Consider the following 21,301-nt stretch of genomic DNA (forward strand, 5'->3'; position numbering starts at 1 on the left):
CAACTGGTAGACAGTTGTCAAGACAGCACTTTCTTCATAGTAAACAGATGTACATGTAAAACCAATTTTGACAGGAAACAGAAGCATGGTTTAGAAGCTATTTTTTTTTAAATCATTTTTGACCAAAAAATATTTCAAACTGCAGTGTTCATAAAAGAAATACTTTTAAATTTGTAAATTCATACAATAAGCTTTCCGAAAATATATAGTTTTGTGGACAAGGGAGGTCATCTTGGTTTCCTAATTAACTAATTAAAATACCTGTCAGGTAAACTGCATCTCTACCTTAAAAAAAAGAAATGAGCTTTATTTTTCCTGTAGACACAGAGCCAAATCGTTGCTATGCAACAACTAATTTTAATACCGTAAACCCACTCCATTGTTATGCAGTTATGCAAATCTGTAGCGCTTATAACGTCTGTTTCGGTGGTTTATTTAATAACGTCTTAACTCCTGATGAGTGAGGTACTCCATGTACCTTATGAAACAGTACTGTGGAGTCAGTATATTAATAATAGTAATTATAATATAAAAAAAGTATATTTTTCTTAATAGTGACACCCGTTGTTCAGTATGACGGGTCCCCACGGTTGGGTTCAGGAGCATAGAAGTTTATAATTAAAATGGTTTTTCATAAGAAACATGAAACCATCATAAATGGCTTTATAAACAGCCTTTATTTCATAGTAGGGTGGGTGGAGTAAAGCTGTGATTATTTTTATTACTTTCTGACCATCTAGTTTGCCATTTACCATGTCCATATACACAAAAGCTCAGCCAATATCAGATTTGACTGCTTGTTTTAAGCTGTGGCACTTGGAAATTAGTGTTGTGACATGTGGCATATGTCCAACTGTCTTGGGTAATAAGATTGGCTAAATTTCAACTACAAACAGTTAAACCAGTATACCTGTATGTACGAAGCCAGTGAATGTTATTCAAGCCAAAGAAACTGCATCTATTTGTATAAATACACATGGACAGAGAATATTTTCTTGGAGCACTAAATGTGACAATTGTCCTACTGTCTGTGATAAATATACCACACCAGCTACATAGTGCCCAACGAGGAGCTGGGTACCTACGAAAAACATTGACTGAAGCCTTACAAAGGACTGAATTGTTGTCAACAGCAACAAACACACTGGGAAAGTCAAAGACAGTGAAAAAACAAAACAAAAAACACACAGGCATATAAATACTAACTTTCTAGGATCTTGACTCCAAGTAATCCTATAAACGCTATACTCCGCCATCTTTATTTTAATATTAGATGCAACCATTATTTTATAGGGCAAAACGGGTCATAACTTGAGGGGAGTTAACACCCATGATTTTAAAAGTGCCTTGATCAATAAGAGTCTAAGTTACTGGGAACATTATCTTGATTTTTCAGTGGACCATTTGACAGGAAAATAGAAAAACTCTACCACAACAGCAATTAGAACTGCTTGCTGCACTATAAGTATCACTTCCCTGTCAAATTAGTGGTTCATGTTTATTTGAATCTGAACATAACAGGTCAATTCTATCACACCATGCTAGGCTCGAACTTCCATCCAATCAGAGCATTCCAAATAAACATGATTTCCCACAAATACTAGAGGGCGCTCTGACTAAAAAATTGCCATTATCTAAATAAAAAGAACTGATATATATATATTATTACTAATGCATTGCAATACAACTAATTCAAATTGCAAGAAATTGCAATATAAAATATTCTGTCAGTAACACTTCTCAAGGGCGTATTTCAAGGTCAGTGTTATTTACGATAATATTGGTTTATAGTTTTATAAATTGGCTTGGAAATTCCCGCCCCAATTAGATATAATGTGTACATATTTTAATAAATAAAATTAATGAGACACTAACACAAATGCAATATTAATTATTTTATTATATAACCTGCACAAAAATAATCAATATTTTTCCTTGCTAGAATGATGTGTAACATAATATGAGAACCCTGATAAAGTTCACAGCTGGCGATTTAGCAATACCCGTATCAGAGATAGTCAACTTCTTGTGAATTTGATTACCTAATGTTTTAGGTTCATGTGCTGCAAGTTACAAAGCACGTACCTAAGTGGCCGTTCCTCAGCAAACAATTAAGCCAAGGCATTTTTGATGTCGAAATCGGGAAATTCTTCGTTTTTACGCAATCTGGGAAGTTCGAATTACTAAATGAAGTACAGGACGATGAAGCTGAAATATCCAAGAACCAACACATACCAAAATTTAATTAAGTCTAACCGGACAAGAAGTGGAAATTTGTTAGCACTCTAACTATCCAAACATATTTTAGTATAAGGTAGTAATCAGGAGCTTTTCCCAAGAATATGCAGAATTATGTTGTATGCTGCCCTCTATGTTTTAACAGTTTCCATGCTGTGATTTCGTTTTTATCGTGCCGGTCAAGCCTATGAATTATAGGAAATACTTAATTATAGTTTTTAGTTAGATCCCATTCAATGAGATAAATAGTACAATTGAATCCAAAATGGATCGTGTCTACGCTGGTAATCTCGGTTAGATGTTCATTTCATGGGGAATGACACTGTGTTAGCATTCAATGTTACTGGTTGGCGACCTAGTTGTACAAATGATGATATTGCGTTATAAATGTTTTGTACGCAGAGAAGAGTACAGTTCATCGTAGTGTTGTGAACACAGGCGTTGTGTTTGGGGATCAGGGAGCTTTGTCTCGCTTGGCTGGTGTCACTTACACGTAGGGGTACCAGATTCGATTCAAATGAATACACATTAGTTCATTACAGACAGTCCAGCTTTATTTACACAAGCAGTGTAAACATGCGATCAGCCAATCGCTGCAGTCGTTGCAGGATGTGTCTCATGGTTATCGCCTTGCAAAGTTGCCACTACTAAATACAATAAATAAACAATCTATCAAATTCGTGTTTTTTTTACTCCCGTGTGCGAAGCACAAAAAGGGAGTCTTTGCAGTTAGTGTGTCTGTGTGTGTGTGTGTGTGTGTGTGTGTGTGTGTGTGTGTGTGTGTGTGTGTGTGTGTCTGTTCCACTGATATCTCAAGAACATACAAAGAAATACATTGATTTTTTATGAAACTTTGTGCATAGATGCTCTGGGCCAATGCGCAGATTTGATTAGGTTTTGGTAAAAATCCATGCATATTAATTACCTAATTTGCATGATAATTAGCTGATTTTTAGCTGTTCCACTGATATCTAAAGAACCACTCATTGGATTTTGATGAAACTTGGCATATAGATGCTCCAAACTAATGCGCAGATTTGATTAGTTTTGGGTAAAAATCTGTGCAATATTAATTACCTAATTTGCATAATGATTAATCAATTTTCGGCTTTTCCACTGATGTCTCAAGTACTAATCATCACATTTCAATAACACTTGGTACATAGATGTCATAGGACACTGCACAAACCTGATAGTTTTTAGGGTAATATGAGTACATATTAATTACCTGATTTGCATAATTATTTAATTTTCAGCTTTTGATATTTCAAGTAGTAATCATCACATTTCAATGCAATTTGGTACATAGATGTCATAGGACACTGCACAGACCTGATAGGTTTTAGGGTAATATCAGTATATATTAATTACCTAATTTGCATAATTAATTAATTTTCAGCTTTTGATATTTCAAGTAGTAATCATTACATTTCAATGACACTTGGTACATAGATGTCATAGCACACTGCACAGACCTGATAGTTTTTAGGGTAATATCAATACATATTAATTACCTAATTTGCATAATTAATTAATTTTCAGCTTTTGATATTTCAAGTAGTAATCCTCACATTTCAATGACACTTGGTACATAGATGTCACAGGACACTGCACAGACCTGATAGTTTTTAGGGTACTATCAGTACATATTAATTACCTAATTTGCATAATTAATTAATTTTCAGCTTTTGATATTTCAAGTAGTAATCATCACATTTCAATGACACTTGGTACATAGATGTCACAGGACACTGCACAGACCTGATAGTTTTTAGGGTAATATCAGTACGTACATATTAATTACCTAATTTGCATAATTAATTAATTTTCAGCTTTTGATATATCAAGTAATAATAATCATATTTCAATGAGACTTGCTACATAGATCTTCTAGGATTATGCAGAGACCTGATTAGTTTTAATTGGATATTAATTACCCAATTTGCATAATGTTCCACTGATATATAAAGAACCACAAATTCGATTTTAATGAAACTTTTAAAGAGAACTATGCAGAAACCCAATTAGTTTTTGGTAATTATTTATGCTTATTAAACACCTAATTAACATAATTAATTAACACTGATATCTCAATTACTGATCATCACATTTGAATACAATGTTGTACATAAATGCTCTAGGACAATATACAGGCCTGATTAATTTTGGGTTAAAATTTGTTCATATTAATTCTCTAATTAGCACAATAATTCATTTTTTTTTCTGTTCTGTTACCAGATTTATATAATTGGTTTTCAGCTTTTCCATCAATATCTCATGTACAAGTAATTTCGAATTAATTTTTAATGTGTCTTCAATACTCTCAGCACACGGGAGTTCTTTCTATGCTTTCTTTGATTATTTTTTTTATTATGTCAGTGTCACAGCATATTAAATGATTCCCACTTTTCAGTGTGCTTCGCTAATTTGCCTCCCCCTATCGCTATCACTTTTTCTAAATTATAAACTTGCCTAATGAGATATAGACATCCATGGAAAGAATGTTTTTCGTTTCTCATTTTGGAAAAGTAGATATGGCGTTTAGCTAGAAGAATAATATGATTTGTTATTTTTGAAAAAACCTTGTTCCCAAGAATAATATCTTGGTTGGACATATTACTAAGGGCGGGCAGATGAGCGAAACGCACCGAAATAGTTTGCCAGAAAGTCGTCACAACTATACACTCACAGAGTAGATGAATCAATGTTTCATCATACGTTTCACAGAAACTGCATTTTGATGATGTAACCAGGCTAGAGTTCGTGGAATATAAATCTTTGTTTGTATAGAGAATATTATGATTTAGTTTAAATTGAAAATTTCTTGTTCTATTATCAATTGTAGTGGTGAATGGCAAATTTTACACATCTGAAAAATGAATACTAGTATGGTCAATATTCAATATTTCTGACATTTTTTTTTCACTCGTAGGACGGGTGGCAACTTTGTTGATTAACTCTAAGCGTATTTTCCTGCTGTCAATTTCGTTAATTTTGGTAAATTTATTGTTGATATGTAGTCCAAAATCGTAAATTCTAAAATTTCCTTTAATATTTGGAATAGCGCTTACTACCCTATTCCACAACATAATTCCCAAATGTGATAACCCACGTGTTTGCCATTCGTCCCAAGGAATGACATCGCCATTCTGTCTGAAAAGATCTGATACATAATTTATACCTAATTTGTGAAGTATTCTATAGAAAATAGACTTTCCTCTAACCGTAATTACCTTATTATTCCACAAGTACATATCAATACCTAAATCAGTTTGGTTATTTAATTCTGACCATGCGCTGAAACAATCTATGTAAAATGGTGGCAAATTAACATCAGGTAATTCAGTGGTGAAGGTACATTTAAAAACAATACTCCCACCTACATTTTCAATTCTCTTTGTTAAAAGATCCTTCCAGACGTGGCTGACATTTTTATCTAGATAACGTATGATCCAGTTTATCTTTGTGTTTTATAAATTATACCAATATCTGGTGCCCCAAGACCCCCATTGTCAATGCCCGATATCATAGTTTTACGGGAAACCTTGTCTTTACCGCCCCAGAGAAAACTAAACAACATTGCATTAATTTTTCTCAGTTCTTCGAGCGGAACCGTTATCAAATTTAAAATGTACTGTAATTTAGAAATACCAATTGCTTTCATAATCTGAACGTTGCCAATAAGAGTAAGGTTGCGTTGTTGCCAAATATTAAATATTTTGAGGAGATCAGATTTAGGTTTTAAGAGATTAAACTCTAACGCTTCATGTTTATTGTATGAAAAATAAATGGCAACTATTTTAATTGGAAACGTAGGCCACTTAACATTGTACAATTTATCTCTACGCTTCCGCCATCTACCCAACCATAGGGCTTCAGTTTTCTGAATATCTAGCTTAAGGCCAGAAGCCATATAAAACTTGTTAAATAAATGCAACAGTTGATTTCCAGAATTTTCTGTTGATAAGAAACAGGTGAGATCGTCGGCATACGCGGTCGACCTAATCTCTTTGTCACCTATTTTGACACCACAGATATAAGGACTTACATTAATTGACACAGCAACAATTCCAGCACAATAATAAATAAATATGGTGACAATGGGTCACCTTGTCTATCCCTGCGTGTAATGTTGAAATAGCCCGTACTACAACCGTTATTCATAACACAGCTCACAGGGTTTGAATAATATGTATGCACCCATTTAATAAATGATTCACTAAAGTGAAAAGCATTCAGACATTTAAAAAGAAATTGCCACTCAACTGTGTCAAAAGCTTTTTCGAAATCCACAGCCATCATGATAGCTGGGATATTTTCTTCCTTTGTATACGTAAGCATTTCGTCAATCAAACGAGCACAATCACCTATGTTACGACCCTTCAAAAATGCACATTGTGATTCACCAATTACTGACGGAAGAACTCGTGTTATATATGTTTATAATCTCCCTAAACATTCAAGTTGTTGATTCTGAACCGTAGTGCAACGGCATGTGAACCGAATGTGCGAACGTGAAGTCGCTATCTTCAGGGCTCATACCACTAATTGAAACTCCATAGACGACAATGTTAACATATGATGAGAATGCTATATGAAAATAATAAACAAATTTGAAAACATGGCTCTAAAATGGTAAATCAACATGCCTGCAATCAACCACATGAAAAAAACCCACATGTTGGCCAGCTCAAACTCTTGCAAAACTCAGGTAAACAAGACACACAAACTGCATTTGGACTGCACCTAGATAAATCACTGGAAAAACACCCAGATTAGAACATAGACCTTAGAAAAGATTAGAACATCCAAATACACGCAGAATAATCCCCCAGGCACACAGCCGCTAAGTAGGAAACAAAAGACCACACGATAGTCTCACCTTTGACCAAGGTGATCATGCCCTCAAACAGAGAACACCTGAGAAAAAAAATACTTAAAAAAATTCATTGACTCTTGCAAGGCATTTAAATTGATTAGTGGCATGAGACCATAACAGTGATACCAGTTACGGTACGATAGCCATTTCCACATGTCATTTCTAAATATAGACGGCCTTGAGGAGGTCACGTAAAACATCGTCTGAGCAGGCATAGTAGATTTGCATAGTGTTTTGAAAGGTCTTCGGCATATGCACACCGCGCACATATATTCGCGATACATGTTCTCCGTATATCATACAAACACTAATTATTAAGTTCGAATTAAGGCAATCTCAGACATTTTTCCATCCTTGCAGTTTATTTTCGAATCAAACACCCCAACATTGACGCGTATTACCCGCATAGCATCGCCCGTCCCGGCCCCTTGGTCAAACTCTATATATCCTCAAAACGTATTTATCTAATTGAACTCAGGCAAAAAAAATGCAGGACTGATATTTGTCACACTATTATATAATGATTGAATGAAATCAGAATGAAGCTTGTAATTACAAGTGTTATGTAAGCTAGCTCTCCCAGTGAAAATAATTGGGAATAACTCAATTCCCGCGCGTCTGCAGTAGACGGCCCTCCCGCTTTAATTGATTGTGAGCAGTTAACCAAAGCCTCACTATGATTTATACATGATTTTGAACATTACTGACCAGTATATTTGCATCACTATATTCCCGGGACATTTCTTTTGTGACTTGTTCGTCCCTGTTCGGACGAAGTCCGAAAACGGGGACTTATAATTTGGTCTCCGTGCGTCCGTGTGTCCGTGCGTCCTTCCGGAGTCATATCTCAGAATCCCTTGGACCGATTTCGTTCATTCTTTGCATGTGCCTAGTACATTATGTGGGACATATGCACATGCAGTGGTTTAGTGACTAGATTCAAAATGGCCGACTGGCAGCCATCTTGTTTTTTGAAAATGTTGTATTTTGCACATGCTTTGTCAGTTTTTATTCAAACTTGGTACATCGATTATACATGTTAGGATACATGTCCATGATGATTTATTTCACAATTGGATCAAAGATGGCTGACTGGCAGCCATCTTGTTTTTTGAAAATGTCGTATTTTGGACATGCTTTGTCAGTTTTCATTCAAATTTAGTACATAGATCATACATGTTAGAATACATGTCCCCGACCGTCCGTGAGTTCCTGAGTCTGTCCGTCCGACCGTCCGTGTGTCCGTCTGTCCGTGCGTCAGTCTATCCAATGTAATATTTCAGAATCCTGTGGACCAATTCCGTTCAATCTTTGCATGTGCCTAGTGCCTTATGTGGGACATATGCACATGCAGTTGTTTAGCGACTTCGATTCAAAATGGCCGACTGTCAGCCATCTTGTTTTTTGAAAATGTTGTATTTTGGACATGCTTTGTCAGTTGTCATTCAAACTCGGTACATAGATTATACATGTTAGGATACATGTCCATGACGATTTATTTTGCAATTGGATCAAAGATGGTCGACTGGCAGTCATCTTGTTTTTGTTTTTTTATGCGGTATCTTGGACGTGCTCTGTCAGTTTTCATTCAAATTTGGCACATACATGTACTTTATACATGTTAGGATGCATGTCCATGACAATTTGTTTCAAAATCTGGTCAAGGATGGCCGATTGACAGCCATCTGACTTTTTGGCCTTACTACTATATTTCCACAATTTATGTACCATTTTCATTCGTATTTGGCACATACATCATACATATCAGTGTGTTGCATAATCAGATCAAAGATGGCTGAATAACGGCTGTTTTTATTTTGGCCATATTACTATGACACGAAACACGTGTTTTGATGTAAATAAACAATCTGTTGTATACGCTACTTGGAACTCAAGTTTCAAGGACACGCTAGCTACAACCCCTCCGCTTTAATATGACGAGCACAAAGAGAACCTAACGGGGACTGTGTCATTTTCAATGACTTGTTTTAAAACCGCGATTTAAGCAAAACCGGCCGGGTCAGCTGTCCCTCCTTGCCTAATATGTCATTTTGGCGGTGGATTTAATATTTGCGTAAATTATGAAATAGGAACTTCTGTGTTAAAATACGCTCACGATGTTGGCCCAACACCTACCATAACGCAGGAACGTCTGTAGAATATTTGTCAATTTTCTGAATACAAGCAATTTCTCCCACTATACCAAGTCGATATAAATTAGGTCAATCGAGGTCAACCTTGGTCAAGTCAGATGCGGTCCGTGACATGATAATCTCAGACATGATAATAAAATCGTGGCTGTTATTGATCTTGTATACATCTGCATGCAATTTACACAATTTCACACAGAAATACGAATAAGAACTTACTCGTTATATCATTAAACATTTCTTGCATGGCCTTTTATGGTCACTTTTCAGTTATCTCAGTTATTAATTATATAATTATGTTATTAAATGTACACCAAGGTGTATGCATGTACGAGACATAGTTTGGTTGCACTTGTGGACTCTTAGATTTTAGACCCGCGTCAATAACAGTTTTCAGTTATCAGATTAAGGACAATGATGAGTTGTACCCACATAGAGTACATATTAATTTAGTTGTTTGCGGATGTTCCATGTATTATTTTAACACGGGTATTTTATAATTGAATAACAGGGACTGTGACATTCATGTCTTGTTACATACAATGTCACACGTGGCTAAGCAATTGAAGCACTCGCTACTTTGCGTTGTCATTTCTGATGTATTGCAGTTGTTTTAATATTATGGACAATTATGTTCTCGTCCATGGTCGCAATACAGGTTAATTAATAATCTCAAATATGTCAAATTTGTTCTCAGTGCAAAGGCGCTATGTAGCTGGTGTGGTATATTTAAGGTGGGTTTACCCCACCAAACCAGCACAGAGAGTAGAGCAATTATCACAATTGTGTCAATGTAGTGCTCTAAGAAAATATGCTGTGTGTGTATATTTATATACGTAGATGCAGTTTGCTTTGATTGAGTCAAATTCACTGGCTTCGTACATACGGGTATACCGGTTTACCAGTTTCTAGTTAAAATTTAGCCGATCCTATGACGCAAGACACAGGGACATTTGCCACATGCCACAACACTAATTCCCAAGTGCCTTAGAACAGGTAGTCAGATCTATTGGCTGGAGCTTGTATTTTCGTGAAATTACAAAAATACAGGGAAGCATTTATATAAAATATTGATTGATGTAGTAATGGTAGCTGCTGTATCACTTTTATAGAGGGCTACTTCATTCATGGTTTCTGGGAAAAGATATTTGAACCATGGGCGTATTCCACAGTTTAGTTTTTACACAAAGAATTCTGTGAAAGGTATTCATATGCCCACATGATTGGCACATGCATTCTGAAGTAAGAATGGTGAGGACATTGTTATCTTCTTTAGAGAACTTTATGAAGAAAACAGAATCCAGATACAGTCATTTAAAATTATTAGCTGGAGCAATGATAGTGGGGATATTCCTTGTAACTCATGGGAACAGTGGCCAGCAGTCTCGTACATAGATACATACATTCAGCACACACACACAAATCTATATATACCTTAATATAGAAAATACATTATGATTTATTAGTACTCATCACAAAACAATGAAAACGTGTAAACACATAAATGTTTGAAACCTTTGCAAAAAATACTCCATAAATGTTAATAAATAAGACCCCACCCCTCTATCAAAATTGAATGTGTGTGAATCCCCCCCTCAAAAAATAACAATAAATGTGAAAGAATTTCTTAAAACTTGTAAATAATAACATACAATCCTCCCACACATGTAAATACAATAAGAAATAAAAAAACTCGACCCCCTTCCTTATGTAAAAATTAAATGTGAAAAATTACCACCCCCCCCCGTAAATATGAAAAATCCTTTAAACTTGTAAATGATAGCATAACACGTCCCTCGAATGTAAATACTATAAAATAATGCCCCCCCAATGAAAATAATAAATAAATGTGAAACATCCATTAAAACTTGTAAATGGTAACATGTCAGTGTCTCAAATGTAAAAAAAATGAAAACACTCCCCCACATATAGTTAAAAAGCGACACTATCAAAATTAAACACATGAGGAAACCCCATTTCTCAAAAAACAAATTATCACACACAGCTGGTTGGATATTTTTTTGCTGGTTTTTGCCTTTCTGTAAACACTGTTGAGCGGAGTCTTTTTTTAACCAATCTTTTCATTATGCCTTTGTCATGAAGACGACGATCTAGTGAACAGATGAGCTCATTTTTTGGAGCAGCTCTCCATCTTGGTGATTTGAGGAGAGAGCCATCCTCCTGGTTCTCTTCACCGGACATCAATTCAGGGTCCACTTCTTTCCACATGGCTCTCTCCTCTTCATTCTCTAAGACTCATGCGTCTCTGCATTGTCTGTAAGAAAACATTCGATGACATAAATACTAATGTAACAATTACAACTTATAGTAAAGTGTCAAGTAGTCAACAAAAATACAATTGTAATTGTATTACCGATAATCAGCAAAATGTTATTATTACATGAAAACAAATATATAACTGCTGATTATGGTGAAATAGTTAAATCACAATAAATTAATGTGATAAATTATTGAGTGTTGGAGTACACAAATTTATTGTATATTCTAACAATATATTTATAATTTATCACAACATACCTGCCAGCGTAGTGTGTTTAGATGCTTCGCCATCTTATTTTTGTTCTTTAATGCTGGGTTTTGTCCTTCTCTAGCATGTATCCTCTTATTTTCATAAGCTCTTCGTATAGCGACTAGAAAGAAATTGATAAAGCAACAGTACTACAATGCAACTAATATAGAATGAGTTGAATAGTATTCTTCAATAGTAATATATTAAAGTTACTTCATAACTCATTAAAATTCATCAAAAATTCAAACAAGTCATGTCTCTTTGATAGCACATTGAAACACATGAAATTGTGGTTGGGTATCACAATAGAAGACAGGATTTGCATGAAACAGTCAAGGTTGTGTTAGTTTGCCATAGGGATACATGTAATGTCAAAGAAATACAACAGTACTGTGACTCAAAGTGAAGATTAAACGAATCAATAACGAATAATTAATATGAATAAAGTGTTCCCGATAGGAATCAACTGTTGGAACATCAATGAAAACCACAAAGCAATAACCATATGGTTCACTTCTTGAGTTACAGGTATAATTGTCAACAATAAGCAAAGCAGTAACTGATAATTAAATTTTTACTTACATTGATACTCATTTTCTGAATATTTGTCGTCAAACTTTAATCTTAATTGGTCCATAATCTTTTCTCTTATCTGTCTGTTGTGTTCAGCATTCCAACTATAAACAAAAAACAAAAACTGAATAAACTAATGCTGATAAAAAAGATAAAATTACCTAACGATGACAAACCATAGACCCTATAATAATTTATTATAAAGTACATGGACGAACATAATATGATACACATGAACCCGTTGAGTCATCTTGTCAACTTCTTTAATTGCACATGTATGCAAAATTATCGATCAAACAGTATTGCTACAAAGTTTTACATAAAAAAAAATTAATATTTCTTAATTTGGTTGCCCTTTTGGGGTTTTAATCACACACAGTGGTTCACAACTGTTTCTTTTCAGTTTGTGTTTATATGTATGGCATGTTACAGACTAAAATATTATGTTTGTGAACTCACCCAGCAATAACATCAAATGCCAAACTCTGATTATGTGCACATAATTGCTTGATTCTCATCTATAAAAAATACACAGAAAACAAGATCAATTACAGCAGTTGGTTATACCATAGATCCTCTAAAAGGGTCTATGGTTATACTAAATCTTAAAGGTAAATGAAATTGACAAATCAGTGTCATGCAGAGCTTAAATAAATATTCATTTTAATTTCTAAATCTGTTTCACAAACCCCAATTCTCCCCACGTCTTTCATTAAACTACACATATTTGCGAAATAATTCAATACAGCATCGGATTGGTTTGTAGCATGTGTAAATGTTTAAGCAACACTTACCGAAAGCTCTGATGGTGTTCTAATTTTTTGTTTTTTTTGTTGACTGTGTCTGACATTGTTGTTGCCGTTGCTGCCGTTGTTGTAGTATAGAATCTTCAACTTTTTTTTCCAGATTTTTTAATCTAGACAATATGCAGTCTTTCAAATCTTCTTGCTGTGATGACATGTTGCTGCAAGTTTCCTGGAGAGAATTAAAATTCTCATATATAAATTGAAAGTCTGTAAAGAAGCATATACGCAAATTTGTTAATGTGTGTTAAAGTTCTAAACAAAAGAGAGAGTACATCCTGTGAAGAAGCCTATTGTTTGAAACTATTGTGTACTTGACTTTTAATCAAGGATCCACAACATATGGTACACAGGATATGCTGACAAAACAATGCTTTGAGTGTCTATGCCCATACATAAACGAAATATAGGAAAGGCTACTAACATAGCAAATATATCAGATAAATACACCAACACTGTAGGAAAAATTAAACGTTATATATTTAATCTTAGATCCAGGATCGGCGCCACAAATAACTAGAAAGGTGCAAATGCGATTGATCGAAATTAACTCACATATAAAACTGAACAATTACCTGCAGTCTGACTATCTTGTGCATACCCCACAGTATTTGAATTCTGTTGTTGAAGTGGCTGTCTTGGCGTTGACCATCTTGGTGGCTGGGTTGTCTGTGCATTTAGGTCGAATAAAGTGGATGATGAGGGTGGCTGTCTTGACGTTGACCATCTTGGTGGCTGGGTTGTCTGTGCATCTATCTAGGTATAGAGTGGATGTTGAGCATGAGGCTCCTGAGGCTGAACCATGATGGCTGAACTCAACTAGCCGGGTAAAACGGAGTACTACTATTGAAATCAGATTCGGCAAAACTTGATGAAGCGTTTTCTTCCACAATGTTGTTGAATGCTTCATTAGCATTTAGACGTCTTCTTGAATTCATGTTAGGATGTTGAACTTTGGGTGTAAAGTTGAAGAAGACTGTTCATGTCAGCACGGATGCAATGACAAACATTGGCTGGTTCCCGCCTCAAGTGTCATGGCGTACCAAGCCACAAGAGGCCGGTAACTAGCAACGGTTCCGGCATTCTGATTGGGTACATCACTTTCTAGTTGCTTGTTCCATTTCCCTTAGTTACCTGACGTCAGCGCTTACGCTCGTGGCCGTTCAGGGGTTTCCTTTTGCTTTCGAAAGTTGGGCGAATAAAAAGAATTGTTTCTTTTGTTATAAATTAGCACAGAACATATCAAATCTGTAAATCTAAGCAGGCAGTATGTATGAGCATGGCTTTATTGTAGCATTACAGACACGTTTACGCAAAACGCAACTTGGAATGTTTTCAAATTACGTCACCCAGTCGCGTTCCTTCCGGCCGGAAAACCGGCCCAAATGGAACAATATGGCGATTACTAGTTACCTGCGTCCTACCTGCCATTCGCAAAGGACGCCGGGAACCAGCGAATGACAAACATAGACTGTAGTTTGTGTACACGAAAGGTTGTCGTATGGTGGCGCTGTTGTGACTACCTAGCTGTATCATTAAAACGTGTGCCTAATTCTTTTTTTTTAAGTGTTTGTAAATCCACAATATGCAAATATCGCATATAAAAATTAATTTTCAATCCTTGATGTGCATTTGTTTCAATAACAGCTGAAGACATCAAGTTTACCTCGACTTAAGTAAGAATACAGGCCGGTCTAGAGGGCCTTTCTATGCCAGTGAGGTCAACAATGTGTCTTGTCACACTTGACAATGACAAAAGTTATTCTTGTTTCACGATTATTGTCCCATAAAATATACCATACTGTATTTGAATCACTTTTCCGTTGTCTGCGAAGTTTCAAGCATTATTATAATTTAGTTAGTATTGCTGAAGCACGTCGAAATTAGCATGTCAGAACTACTGTCAAAACAACGCTTATATGAATGCGGCCACTGTTTTAGATAGATGGGAAAGTCCTCGTTTTACAACCACAAGCGTACTTATTTCGAACCTTACGGTTACTGGGCTGATGATAATGGAAAACAGATTGAAGTCGAAACAGGTAAGCATGCTTTTGCACTGTTATGTTTTCCATCAGGAACACCAGTATGATATGTAAGATTTAAATGTCTACACAGACAGAAATTATAAAGTTCTTAGCAGACGATGTTAGTTGGCAATTGACATTGTATTGCTTTACGATGATTTTTTTTCTTTGTGGGAGGGGGGGGGGGGCAATACCACACCAACAATGTCTATGTGGCTGATAATAACAATGTCTTATAGAAAAACAGAAAGTGGGATATGATCATATGGCACTGTCATCTTCAAGATAAACAAAACTTACAAATAAAAAAAATTTTGCTAATAAATTTGCTTGATTTTAAGTTTAAAGGCTGCTCAACACTAATACAACCTAAAATTTGTCCAAATCTCAGTATTTTGTTCACTGAGTCAGTGTTTATTTATTTCTGTGCAGAAAACGTGGGTTAACCATACAGTTTCAAAAGAAAAACTAGGGTATAAAATAGCACTGATAGTGTTTTAGAACTTTTTACCAATGGTTCTTATAGCGAAGATTTGTCTTTGTATCACAAATCTTTGCTGGTGACATAGGGGTTATAAAAATATAATATTGTGACTCGTGAGCACTTTTTGTTGTCTGAATTTATTTTGAAAATCTAGGTTGTGCATATATATTTAAAATGAAATCAAACATGTTCTATGGGCATGTTTTGAGTGTCGCAAGGTGGCGAAAGTTTTGTCATTAACATACAGTGTTTTTTGACAAATGGGACACATTTCTGGGCTGTAAATGCGATATCGATAAAAACAAGGAGTAGAATACCACTTTAAAGCTGGATGTGTACTGACATTAGAATTTCAGCTAAAATATTGATGTGAACAAAATGAATCTGTTTGTGGTAAAAATTATTAGGACAAAAAAAAAATAGATCTGTTTCTGGTCCGAAGTTTCTTAAAAAACAATGCGGTGATACGTTTTCCCCCCCCCTTTTTTTTTTAAATTGAGTTTTAGAAACAAAACTGGATGAAACTGACTTGTCATACGCTAACACAAACACTATAGGGAGAAATCAAGAAATTCAATCTGCACATGCGTGAACAAGATACAGTGCCATCAACGACAAGCATACTTCACTTTTTTTTTTCTTTTTTTCAAATTAAAAAAAAAAAAACTTTCGAGAGCGGCCTTTTGAACTGACGACCAGAAACAGATCTATTTTTTTGTTCTTAGTCAAATATAAAAAGAAAATAAGTCATTGTATTCCATATTATTTTGAAGTAATCACATGCTATACACTGTTGTCCCATTGAACACATTAAAACAGAATTACAAATAAAAATAATTTATTTTAATGATATGTAAACAGGATTATCATGATAAAGTTAAATCACAAAATTTAGTATAAATTAATTGAATGTTTCTTTTATTCAACTCATAATTCTTAGTTTTTTGCAATAAGTTTAGTATTTTATTTAGTTGCAGCTTTACATGAAGTTGAAGTACATCCAGTTCATGTGCCTGATGGCAGTGATGCTGTTGCTGTCCAAATTTTACCAAACGATGCCCATAACCAGTCATTACAGGAATCAGATGAACAATGTTAGGAACAATGGTGAGATGATTTAACTTAATGATAAAAATTCAGTCCCAAATAAAGACTCTACAGTATAGAATTTTTGTATGGAGGTCATTAGGCCTGTATGGTTAAGCAGGAAGTCTGCCATGCTAAAGGCACTCAAACTATCTTTTGTGTCTATGGCATTGTATTTTTGTACTCTTTGACACTGTGCTGCTGTAAGTATTTGGTGTATGACAAAATTGTTTTACAGTCTGAAAAGTTGTTACATGTGAATATATGGAGGAAATTCAGTCTGGCCTCCAATATGGATGTCATATGATACTAAAATTTATGTGAAATTGGGCAAGTGAAAGACATGTATTGATCAATGTTTCATCAAATAAAATAATCCTTATAGATATTGTACTCATTTATAAGTTCATAAGTAAAAGCTTTGAAGTCAGGAAGCAGGGTCTTACTTGACATCTTAATGCCTGCTGTCAATTTTGTAATTTTATATTAGATTGTATTTTAGAGATTTTGTATTATTTAGTAATTTAGTGATTGTATTTGTTATTTGTTATTTAGTATATTGTGTTTTTGTTTTTTGTTTTTTATATATATATATTTCTCCTTGTACTTTGTGACCATTTTCTTTCCCTCCGGGGATTGTGTAAGAGTCAATAAGTAAATAAATAAATAAATATTTTATGGCATCATTTCCAGTTTAATCACTGATGTTGAGGAAGATCATAGTGAATTTGATGTATATTCTAGCTCTGAAGAAAAGAAAGATAGCAATGAAGTAAGTCTATGATTATTGAGGTGTGGCTACTTCTTGCAGCACAGGGTAGATGGTTTCCTGGCCTTTGTTTAGTATTTAAGTGATTGTCACTGTTCAGTCATGTAAGCTTTTCTACTGTGACATTTGCAAACTGTTACACCAGTTTTTCCCACAACAAAATTGTGATATACGTATGCAATTACTATTCATAATTATCATGTTTAATCATGGTATTTATATTTAAAGCCATTCATGTCAACATTTTCCATGATTGAGTAACCCAAATGCTCCCCAAAACACAATGACTGAACTTTACCAGTCTGAGAGTTGTTTACAACTGCAAATAAAATGGCACACTGCCTAGGTGGGTGAAATAAATGGCACACAGTCATACTTTTAAAAACGCAAGTTCAATCAGTTAAACTTTATTTATGAAATCAAAGATTTTGATCATTATTAGATCAATATAATTTATTGATAAGGGACACATTTTGAATTTTTTTTTTTATTTTCTATTTTCTTCTCAAGTTTTCCTATGACATGGACAATCATACCAAGCTATGTTTTTTGTTTTTTTTTGAAAAATGAAAGTGTGCCAACTACTAATCCTCCATTGGTTAGGTGTCATTTTATACCCAATGTTGAAAAAGTACACAATAAAAAAGTAAGAAAGCGTCTCAGGTCATTAAATACAGAACAGAAGAGCACAGGGACTGTGTGCATTGTAAACGCTTGTCCACTTAACCAATAGATTTGTTGACATGATCACAGCTTGTTGAAAAGTGTATACTTCACCCCAATGCTCATTAACAGTGTAATTTTATTTTATAGAGATCAAGTAATTATGATAGATGTCAGTCATCAGGAATTGGGCCATCAATCAATAAAGAAAATGTACAAGAGGTCTGGGTAGATGAGGCTGACATCAAGGAAGCCATGCAGTTCAACAACGATGTGCCTGACAATCAACATGCTGATACAACACAAACGGATCATTCTCATTTGATGACTGCAATATTACTGTTTATTCTTTCATGGCAAAAAACCTATGTTGTTTCTGATAGAGGTATTCAGTGCCTTGTGGCATTCATCAAACATCTGCTACTGACAATAGCTACGATCTTTAACATTGATGCGCTGACAAAGTTTTTAAAATTTTTACCAGGCACATTGTTCACTATTAGGAAATTTCTGGGACTTGACATAGTGTTTATTTATTTGAGGATTGTTTTAAAACCAAGTTTAACGGAAAGAAAGTTTCATTAAAGTGCCAGCATGTTGCCTTTCCACAACATCAACATCGGTCACGTCAAAAGCAATGTGGTGAAGTGTTACTCAAAAAGGTAAAAGGACAAAATGGTCGAGAGTACAGTACTTGTATGTCTTGTATCCCAAGAAAGTTTATTGTTGTAGAAGTCTAGTTACATCCCTGGAAATGTTTGTTAGAAGACCCGGATTTACAACTGCATGCAACAAGTGGAGAGCAAGACAACCAGGAAAAAAACATTTTGAATGACATCTATGACGGGAAAGCGTGGAAAGATTTTTTCAATGAAGGATATTTTAAAAGTAAATTTCACTTGTGTCTTACATTGAATGTGGACTGGTTACTGTACCATCAGCCCCTGTATTTCAGTAATAAAATGTGTAAAAATTGCAGATGTTTTGTGTCACAAAAGAAAAGTTACTGTATGTGGCGTCATAAAATGCATTATAGGGCATACTATTTCAGTATCTTGGATTTTCTTTGATAACAGCTGTGAGAGAGCGAATACATTTTTCAGATTTTGTATATAATTGTTTATTATTTTATTATTTTATCTGTATTTTTATTAATATTTGGCGAAATGTTTGAGGTCCACCTTTACCAGAGATGTAACTTTTTATTTAAATAATTATGATGTATTCTGTGTTTCAAAATAATTTTTTTAAATGAAAATTTTGTGAATTTGTGTTGATTTTAAGTGTTTGCATTGTACACGTATACAGCACTGGTCAATATGCATCTTGAACTTCAACACAAAAGGTTCTACCAACCATTGAGTTTGTGCCAAAAAACTGGATTTGGTTCATTTTAACTTGAAATTAAAATGTTTTCTGCTGCACAATGCCCCCCCTCCTCATTCCATTCATGAAAGTATCTTACAATGCAAGTTTTGTTAGAAGCATTCATGACAAAGTAGACTGGCCCAGCTGTGATGACTTTTTTTCATTTAAATGATAATAAAAAAAAAATTGGAAAAAATAATTTTGCAAAATTTCGCGGTTAAAGGTGATTTTGCGGTAACACCTCAATTTCGCTATTTTTTTTTCTTAATTTTAAATTAAAAAAAAAATTATTCACCCATACTGTGCCAGTCTAATAACAAAGCAATGTTACATCCCCTAAACATGGCTGTCAGTATACATACTAGTCTTGCACAATTATAGTTACCATAAATGATTTAATGTCCAATTCCCAATCAAGTATGGCAAAACTTGCAGGAAAGCAAAACAAGGTTTGGACTACATATACAGCGAAACTAATTACCCAGGAGTAAATGACAACCTGTCAAATTTGTACTTTGTTATCAAGCAATAATGCATTGCATGGGCGAGTTTGAATTGGGGAAGTTGTGTCGTTTTGAATAAGGAAATTGTTATTTCTTGGTATACCCAAGGGGTCAAACCGGTAACAACATATAAATACCCGAGGTGAGATGTGTACTTATAGTTTTTCAGTATAGTTCAAAACATGTCTTCAAATTTCTCAGCATGTACAGAAACAGATAGCCCCGTTAAGATCAATTCCATATGTCGACGATGTATCTGCACCCCCCCCCCCCCCTGTGTAAACCCACCAGTCCATCAAATCAAATCAAATCCCCTCACCAGTAGAATTATGTGCCAGTATGTATCAGTATATTTAATTAGATGCATATGTATTTACTTGTATTTGGCTACACAAGTAAATACACACCGTAGAAATAAATGGTAAATACATCAGAAATAAACAATGTATTTATAGTAAGTATTTACCTGTATTCACAATGTAATCACCATGTATTTACAAGAGTGCAATTACAGGTGAATAAAGGTATGAATACAGGAAATGTATTTCCATTTCCTGTTTTCATGTGTATCACCCTGTATCTACCTGTATTTACCAAAAATACAGGCTTTAATAAATGTCTGTACTTAACAATATTTTCGCTATTTCACGTAGTGGAAGACGATCTGACACAAGATACCAGTGCCGATATTGTTTCTGACATTCAATGTCAAGATGTCCCGATCGCACATTCGTCTTGTGAAACCACCCACTCATAATACACAATTGTAATATCTGAGTTACGTGCTTTGCATTGGTTGATGGGACCAGAAAGTGGAGTTCCGGCAGACCGTTCTTGAAGAAACGTAAACAGCTTTATCGATGTCGTCATTGTCGGACAATTTCGCACGTTTTTATATTCAGTCCCGCCTCTTGGTCAACTTTGAAAACAAATTTACTCTTCACTTTTTAACCACCCAGGAATAGTGGGCTCACCCACTGCTTGATCACGTGCAACGTTTAACTTGGGTTCACCTCTTCTTGACACGGTCGATTACTGTTAGTTTATGCCGTACGAACGGGCTGGATAGCTTTCGCTTTGACAATCACAATCTTTATTACCCGCTAATGACTATATGCCAATTTTAATGCACGATGTACACACAAATTCACACCCTATTATTAGCGGGTAACGAAGATTGTGATAAAGCAAAGAGTTGTTAAAGGGGAACCGCTCAATCCCATGGATT

General features: G+C 34.9%; 2 protein-coding genes across 3 annotated transcripts in view; one reads left to right on the top strand and one right to left on the bottom strand.

Moving 5' to 3' along the window:
* LOC102807233 (CMP-N-acetylneuraminate-poly-alpha-2,8-sialyltransferase-like) overlaps window positions 1–21,301 on the bottom strand; it is a 30,231-nt gene that overhangs the window by 8,189 nt on the left and 741 nt on the right. The window contains exons 2-7 of one of the 2 annotated variants that reach the window (XM_085499268.1): window positions 13,749–13,929; window positions 13,165–13,383; window positions 12,830–12,888; window positions 12,380–12,474; window positions 11,806–11,918; window positions 10,699–11,542 (exon numbers count right to left, since the gene is read on the bottom strand). The exons of the other annotated variant lie outside the window; for it this stretch is intronic. Coding sequence (XP_085355394.1) covers window positions 11,510–11,542; window positions 11,806–11,918; window positions 12,380–12,474; window positions 12,830–12,888 — 300 coding nt within the window. The 5' untranslated portion in view covers window positions 13,165–13,383; window positions 13,749–13,929 and the 3' untranslated portion in view covers window positions 10,699–11,509. Of the gene's footprint in view, window positions 1–10,698; window positions 11,543–11,805; window positions 11,919–12,379; window positions 12,475–12,829; window positions 12,889–13,164; window positions 13,384–13,748; window positions 13,930–21,301 lie in introns of those variants that run through there. 2 annotated transcript variants of the gene reach the window in all.
* Window positions 14,872–18,787, top strand: LOC146745923 (uncharacterized). Its single transcript, XM_085498817.1, has 4 exons — window positions 14,872–15,215; window positions 16,656–16,752; window positions 17,464–17,542; window positions 18,353–18,787. The coding sequence occupies exons 1-4, from the start codon at window positions 15,119–15,121 to the stop codon at window positions 18,785–18,787; spliced, it is 708 nt and encodes a 235-aa protein (XP_085354943.1). The 5' UTR covers window positions 14,872–15,118.

This window comes from Saccoglossus kowalevskii, chromosome 5, assembly GCF_978046115.1.
Source record: "Saccoglossus kowalevskii chromosome 5, keSacKowa6.1, whole genome shotgun sequence".
NCBI classification, from domain to species: Eukaryota; Metazoa; Hemichordata; class Enteropneusta; family Harrimaniidae; genus Saccoglossus; species Saccoglossus kowalevskii.

What these genes read in the sequence shown, in the direction of transcription:
- LOC146745923 (XM_085498817.1), top strand. Translation starts at nt 15,119, where the DNA reads ATGGGAAAGTCCTCGTTTTACAACCACAAGCGTACTTATTTCGAACCT. An exon ending in CCAAACGATGCCCATAACCA is followed by an intron (nt 16,753 to 17,463) that starts GTCATTACAGGA and finishes CATCATTTCCAG; the next exon opens with TTTAATCACTGATGTTGAGG. An exon ending in AAAAGAAAGATAGCAATGAA is followed by an intron (nt 17,543 to 18,352) that starts GTAAGTCTATGA and finishes TTTATTTTATAG; the next exon opens with AGATCAAGTAATTATGATAG.